At 65.0% G+C, this 7,504-nt stretch overlaps 1 protein-coding gene across 1 annotated transcript; it reads right to left on the bottom strand.

The window, feature by feature from the left end:
• Positions 1-5,032: 5,032 nt before the first annotated feature.
• Positions 5,033-5,635, bottom strand: EMIHUDRAFT_357515 (hypothetical protein; the record flags this gene model as incomplete). The annotated part of the gene is made up of 2 exons (XM_005764595.1): positions 5,033-5,346; positions 5,369-5,635. Coding segments are annotated over 2 exons (536 nt in total), but the record flags the coding sequence as incomplete, so codon positions are not given.
• Between the last annotated feature and the right edge of the window lie 1,869 nt (positions 5,636-7,504).

The raw sequence follows: 7,504 nt of genomic DNA, 5'->3' as shown, positions 1-7,504 counted from the left end.
AGTCCCATGGAGCCGCAGCTCCCGCCTTACGTGTGATCAGGGGTCTCCCAGCCGCGCTAGCGCGAAGCGTTGTCCAGACTACCGGCGGTGAGGACCCGCGTGCTGTATATGCAGCGCGGGTGAGTCCGGGTGCGTTGGTGTTGCGATGAAGTGCCACGAAGCGCTACTTCCTGCTCCCAGCTCACCACCTCGCCTTCTCTGCCGCTCTCCTGGCCCAGGCCTATCGGTAGCAGGCCCGAGCTGCCCCAAACTGCACTTATATCGGGTCCACAAGCTCACACCGGCTCGTGATGCCGCGAAGAGGGCTCGAGAATGTCTCCGGTGGACCCCATCCGAGGCGATTGCGAGGGCATTCCGGAGGTCATTATCGGCGCCATCGACCGTGATATGTCTCGTCCCGCAGCCCTCATGCACCGAACGGATGCATGCAGTCATAATATGTAGGCCTTGTCTCCCGAAGTTTTGAGCAATAGCCGCAAACAACGCTTTGCAGACTTATCTAGATACGTACGGGTTGCCGCCTGAGTGTGCTCACTCACTCCTTCCTCAGTCAGACTGTCGCTCACTCACTCGCACCAGTGTGCTCAGACCTCACCCACAGCCACACACCTTCAACGTGATTTTCGCACACGGAACCCACACATTGGTCACGCGCGGGCGGGGGTCCCAGGACAGCTCGCACGACGCACGTCGCAGCTTGTTGTTCCCCCAAAACAATCAGGCCACAAGCGCTGTGGCCGAGCGACAGCGAATAAATAAATAAATAAAAACGGACACCTTTACTGTGAGATGGGTAAAAAGGAACAGGTCCCCGCCCTTGCGATCTTTGTGCAGGGTTCTTTGTGGGTGTGGTCGGCGACTAGCCGGGGGTCGTCCTCCCGATGCGCGATGGGGAGACTAGCACTAGCCGTCGTCCACATGGATTGGTCCCTCGGGTCCCTGCTGCTCCTAATGCTAATCTCTTCGTACATCCTCGGCTGCTGATATCTCCGCAAAATCCCCTGTTCCCTCCCTCGTCTCGCCCTGCGCGTCTGCTCCGCCTGCGCCTCCCTATAGCCGCCTCCCCCCGTCGTTTAACCGTCGTCTGCGGTGGCTGCCGGCTCTGCCCTGCGTCGTCTCTGGCGACGGGTCCTCCATAGACCGTCGGTTGAGGATGAGGTCGGTATCGAGATTGATATTTTTTTACAGAACACCGACATCCTCTATTCGCTCACTATCTCTCGTGTGCTAGCCCCTGCGTGCTGCGAGCGTCGCACCGCATCTTGTGCCCCGCCCCTCCCCCGCCCCTCCATGTGCTATGAACCGTGTGCTAAGAAGGAGCGCGCTCTGCGATGTATGCCCGTCTCCCAACTAGGGGAGATGCCATCTCACGCCCATCCTCTCTATGACGCGCGTCCTCACCCCTAGCCTCACCCTCTATGACGAGTCCTCATCCTCGTCTGCGCCCTCCGCCTCTCCGCCCGCGTACTCCTCGTCCTCGTCCTCCTCCGCCTCGTTGCCGTCGCCGCCTCCGCCGAGAAGGCGCGCCTGGCCGCCCGCCTCCAGCCCGCCGCCCTCGAGCGCGGCGTGCGCATCGTGCCGCGACTCGAGCAACGAAATGAGCTCCTCAGAGCCGGCTCCGTCGGGCGGGACTAGCCCGTGAGCCGCGCAGACCGCCCGCAGCTGCGGCACGCTCATCGCGTGCAGATTGGCAGGCGCGCTCTCCGCAGACATGTGCGCCGAAACGCCTGCTTCGCCGGCCTGCGCGGCAGCGAGGCGCGCCAGCTTCTCCTCACGCCCGCCGCCCGTGCACACGCCGCGCTCGCCACACGCAGCGTCGAGCTGCTTGTCGGTGAGAAGCCTACGCGCGCGAGAGGCAGAGTCAGCACGCCAAGCGAGGCGGCGCCGTGAGAGGGGACAGCGACGCACCAAGCGGACTGGGCGGTGCTGCCGAGCAAAGCCCACGCAGCGGCGTTCTGCACCTCCTCATCGGCGGCGGCCGCCTCGGCGCGCGCCTCGAGCGGCGCCGCCTTCTTCGCTTGCCGCCGCCGCCACTTTGCCTGCGCCGCGGCGTCGGTGCAGCCGCGCAAGTGCGCCGCTCGCTCCTTGTCGTCGCCGTCGGCGGGGCTCGCCTGTTCACGTCGCTCCGCCGTGAAGAGCACTCCTCCTCTGCCTCGCCAGCAAGATGGCTTGCCAGCAAGATGGCTTGCCAGCAAGATGGCTTGGGCGCTCGCCTTGTCCGGCGCGAAGCCGCAGCGAGGGCATGCGTCGGTGAGGCCGAGGACGAAGAGGCGCTCGGCCTGCCACGAGATGTGGGGAGATGTGGGGAGATGTGGGGAGATGTGGGGAGATGTGGGGAGATGTGGGGAGATGTGGGGAGATGTGGGGAGATATGGGGAGATATGCGCTCGGCCTGCCGCGAGATGAGCCGCAGTGAGCCGAGGTGGGGGTGGGGCCGAGGTTGGGCCGACCACGTGAGGAGCGGCAGCGGTGCCTGCCGCCCCCGCTGATCCTCGGTCAGGACGGGCTCCGCGCGGCGGGCGAGCCGTGTCGCCTGCGCCTGCCGCGCCTGCTGCCGCGCCTTTTGGCGGGAGAGCACCTCCTCGCGGAGGGCGGCTTCGATGCGCGGGCCGACGGGGTAGAGCTTGAAGCCAAAGACGCCTACTCTCGCGTGATCTCGCGTGATCTCGCGTGATCTCGGGCCGACGGGGCAGAGCTCGGAGCCCGCGGAGACGCCGTCGCACGATCCGCACAGCTTCTGGTTGTGGAACTCGGAGGGGTGGTAGTCGATCCGCGCCTGGTGTGGCGAGGAGCTCACGTCACGAGGTCGGTATTTTGTGCTTGAGAGGGGCGAGGCGAGGGGCGAGAGAGGGCCAAGCCGACTCGAGGACAGCCGCAGGACAGGGCGGCGGCGGCGGCGGCGGCGGCGGCGGCGGCGGCGGCGGCGGCGGCGGCGCCTTCAGCGCCTCCAAGGCGCGCAGGACCCCCTGCAACTGCTCCTTCGGGCCTGAGACACCTGAGACAAGATGCGACCGCTGCGCCTAGACCACCTTCTGGTCACCCCATCCTCTTTGCGCCCGCTAATCGTCCGCCGAGCTCATCGCCGAGGAGCAGCCGATCATGACTGCAGTGTGCTCCTGGACTGGCGTGAGCTGCTGTGAGCTGCTCCCTGCAGAGGAGAAGCTCGTCGGGGTGCCTCGCAAGCCCGAGGTACGCCTTTGAAGAATAACATTCTTGTTATGATTGTTATCACTACTGCCTCGCAAGCCCGAGGTGCGCCTTTCGCTGCGTGGCATACGGAGAGTCGCAGCTGACGGCCACGCCTGCAGGCGCAGCGCGAGGCGCGAGGCTTAGCAGCGCAAGGGCGCCGCGCTCCCCGAGTGCAGGCAGCGACGGCACCGCACACGGAGAGCACGCCCTCCGGGTCGTTGCGCTTGCTCGCGGCCAGCACCGCCCGCGCCATCGCAACCGCCAGCCCCGGGTCGTACTCCTCCTCCTCCTCCTCCTCCTCGCCGCCACCGACGCTCTCCGAAGCGTTCGCCTTCGCCGGTGGCTTCCCCGCCGCCGCCCCCCGCCGCCTTGCGGCAAGCGGCCGGCCCTCCTCCGAGTCGGAGCCGGCGCCTCCCTCTGCGCCGCCCGCCCCTCCCTCGCCCCTCCCTCCCTCGCCAGCCTGCTGCGGGTCGCCTCGCGCGCGCTTCTTTGCGCGTGCGGCGAGTGGCCGCCCCTCCTCCTCGTCCGAGTCCTCCTCCGCCGGCGCCGACGCTCCTCCCGCCCCTGTCGGCGCCTCTGCTGGAGCCGCCTCTTCCGCCGCCGCCGCGTCGGCAGCCGCCCGCTCCTCAAACGGCCGGCGCTCATTGTCAGGGAGGGCGGCAAAGGCGGCCTCCATGATCTGAACCAGCTCTCGAGGGCCCACCGTTGGATTCGACTCCGCGGTCTGACTCCGACTTGCCCGCTTGTAATAGTAAAGCGCGTCCTTGCACAACGTCGTGCGCGGCGGCTGCGGCTGCTCCTGCTCCTGCGGCGCTGCAGCCGGCGGAATCTTGCCCACCACCCACGTCGGGCGGGTTCCGTTCATCTGCTCGGCCTGGACGACGCCGCCGGTGGGGTGGAGCGCCCACAGCACCTTGTTGACATCCTTGTGAGTCACTCGGACTGGATTGGGATCTCTCTGATTGGGACGCAGCGCCGAGTCGCCGTTGATGATGTCCGCCAGCTCCTGCTTGTCGAGCGGGCCCGTTGCCGCACGAAGGGCGGAGAGAACGCCGGCGGCGACGCCAGCGTCGTACGAGGCCATATCGGCGGCGACGCGTAGCGCGTAACCGCCGGGGCGGGCGCCTGGGATCTGAGCCCGAACCGGCACTGGCAACTGCAGACGACCTTCGCGCGCGATTCCCTGATATCTTACCTACCCGGGTACCGGGAAAGGCCTCGAACCCGGGCGTCGCTGTTTTGAGCGTCATTTTGACAAGCAGACGGTTCCTATCCTCGCGCACTACGAGCCGTCGGGTGCCGTCAAGCGCGTCGACGCAAACAAGGCGCGCGCCGAGGTCTGGGCCGCCATCGAGTCGTCTTTGCCCACGGCGGTCGCAAAGTAACGCCGCTGCGTCGGCGATCTGGCCACGACGGCCGCGCCACCACCCAACGTGTGTAAGCGTGTGAGTGCTCGCACTGCTCTGACACTGTGCGCGCATGTCCGACCGATGTCCCCGCGCCGGTATGGTTGATATGTACGACGTGGGGTTTTGGTTGATATGTACCACGCGCGATACATGTCAGCTCCGAGCGCTAGTAGTGGTAGCACATGGGAAAGGTAGTCTCGCCCGGCACGCCCACCGACCGCCGCCTTGCGCCCGATCGCGTTGAAGAAACGAGCAACGTCCGTGCCCGTCATGTGGGACCGCTTCTCCTCATCAAACACGCTCACCCGAGCGCCCGTGTGCAGACGTAGTACGACTCCATCACCCCGAGCATGGACTCCTCCTTTCGCAGGTAAGAAGCCGCCCCCGTGTACTGCTCGAGCTGCTGCGTCTCCCAGTGCACGAGCACGTCCACTCGCGCCCGCTCGAACACTCCCTGCGCGGCTCGCGGCACCAGCGACGTGCCAGCACCGAGGGCGTTCAGCGATCTGCCAGCGTACTCCTTCGCACGTTGCCTGCGGCGTGCCGCCTCGCGCCCTTCACTGTCCGCATCTCGGAGCTGCTCCTTCTCGCCACCACAGTTCCAGCAACTCGTCGCCCGTGCATCGTTCCGCGTCTCGCGCCGGCAGTAGATGCACTGCCAGTGGGTGAGGCGCCGATCCATCCGCCTCGACTTGCTTGCTCGCGTCGGCCCGACGTCGACCCTGCGCTTGTCTTGTGTGATCGCGCCAGCCTCCACAGCGACATCCGCAGGTTGTGTCCCGCCGCCGAACTCCCTGCCTATCCCGTGGAGCTGCCAGCCGATCGGCTGCAACGGCCCGGTGTACATCACCACGTCGCCGACCGGCGCGGACAGCGGCTGCAGTATCACCACCGGCGTGATCGTTCCTCGCGAAGTCGTCGACAGCCGAGGTCTCGCGAGCCATTCGTCGGTTCCCTGCGGGAGCCGCTCCTCGATTCGTTGCGTCTCCGCTCGGTCGTCCATCGCCTCGGGTAGCGTTCGGTCGCCAGCTCTCCAGGAGGGGTCCTAACAAACACGGTACAGGATCGAGGTGCACGCTGCTGAGGGACCCCAGAGGGTAGATCGAGCAGTCAGTGTCGTCCCCCCTCTCCATCATCTCCCTGGGAGACGTCGGCGGCGATGGCGGTGTGACCGATCGAGCTACAAGAGGAGCTTGTTCGGCAGGATCCGGGTTAGCCTGTGCACTGCCTCACTGGGCCTGAGATCACTCGACGCTTCCCGTCACCGTCTCGGGTTTGTGTGGGATCGAACCACTCCGGGATGGGCAAGCCCATCAATTTTCACTGTGTTTCTCCCCTGCACCTTTGCTTGAGCACTTGAGCACTGGATAGGGTCGGTTCCGCATGGTACGGGACCCCTCGATCGTCGGCTTCCGAGTCGCTCAAGGTCAAGCGACAGCGAATGGCAATCGATCCGGGTGCTGGACGCCGCTTCATGAGCTGAGGGAGGGTGTAGAGGATGTAGAGTGTAGAGCGCTGTAGAGCTGTAGAGCTGTAGAGTGCTGGAGAGCGCTGTAGCGCTGTAGAGCTCTACATCCGCCGCGGGACGAACTGCGTGCGTTGTAGAGCGCTGCAGAGGCGCTCTACAACGTGAAATCTCTACAACAAACTCTACACGTACATCAAAAGCGGCGAACGAGGCACGGTCGCTCTCCGACATGAGGCGCGTTGCACTTGCCAGTGCTGCCCTGGCCTTCTGTCTGCCCGCCCAATGGGTGGCAGATGCCTCTGCTGCTGTGGCATGCCTCACGGCTGCGACTGGCCGGCGCCTCGGCACGTCAGCTCGGCTCGGCGTAGCGATAGTGGCCAGCGCAACTCACCTGGACTCAACGCTCAGCCAGGAGCTCCCGCACGAGCTGGCGCGATGCATGGCGCATGCAACGCGCAGCAATGCTCGCCTCGCCTCGCGCAAATGCGACCGTCCTCGCAGCCGACAGTCCACCGCCTGCTAAAGAAGCACAGCGACGAATGCGCCACCGGCGACGCACGGCAGGCTGGTCATGACGCAGTTACAGGGTGTTGTGTGCCGTCAGAGTGACTATCTGTATGTCAGGGATAGTCAGGGCCGTCCATCAGAGCTCCAGTAAGCTCGGAGACACCCCATTAGCGCGGCTCGACCTCTTTGAGTCACTGCCTTCCCGCGGTTTTGCTGTAGAGCCTCTACAACAAACTCTACAGCAAAATCGCGCTCTACATCGCTCTACAACGCACGCAGTTCGTCCCGCGCCCGATGTAGAGCTCTACAGCTCTACAGCGCTCCAGAGCGCTCTCTACAGCTCTACAGCTCTACAGCGCTCTACACTCTACATCCTCTACACCCTCCCTCAGTTCATGAGCAACTCAGTTTTAGAGATACTAATTAGAGATACTAATTTTTTCACTACTGCGGTGAGCATGTGCGGTGTGACCCTCGAGCCAACCCGACCGACCCCCCCACCTCGGTCTGCGCTCCGACCGACCGGATCCCCCCTCCGGTCTGCGGTCTTCCGCGGCCGCCGACCGCGGGACCCCCCCTGCGGTCGGTCGGTCTGCGCTGGGCGCTCAAACCGCGAAGTCGGCCTGTTCACTACCAGATGACGCTCATGTTAAACAGGCGCTTGTGAGTCTATGCTGCCGCCCTGGACATTCTGTCCTCTTGTGTGTCGCTCCAGCGTGCCGTCATCTCCTGTCCCGCGTCCACCCACACCGCGTCGGTGTCCAGTCCGAGCCTGGCGCCTTCCTACCTAGCTACCTAGCTAGTAAGTAAGTCTGCCTACCTAGTAAGTAAGTGTTAGGAAGCCGAAGCACAGACAGGCTCGGACTGGACTCCAACGCGGTATCGGCGTACGCGGGACAGAAGATGACGGCACGCTGGAGCGACACACAGA

This window comes from Emiliania huxleyi (assembly GCF_000372725.1).
Source record: "Emiliania huxleyi CCMP1516 unplaced genomic scaffold EMIHUscaffold_59, whole genome shotgun sequence".
NCBI lineage: Eukaryota > Haptophyta > Isochrysidales > Noelaerhabdaceae > Emiliania > Emiliania huxleyi.
The sequence above is the reverse complement of the archived record's forward strand: the minus strand, read 5'-3'. Positions and strand labels throughout refer to the sequence as shown.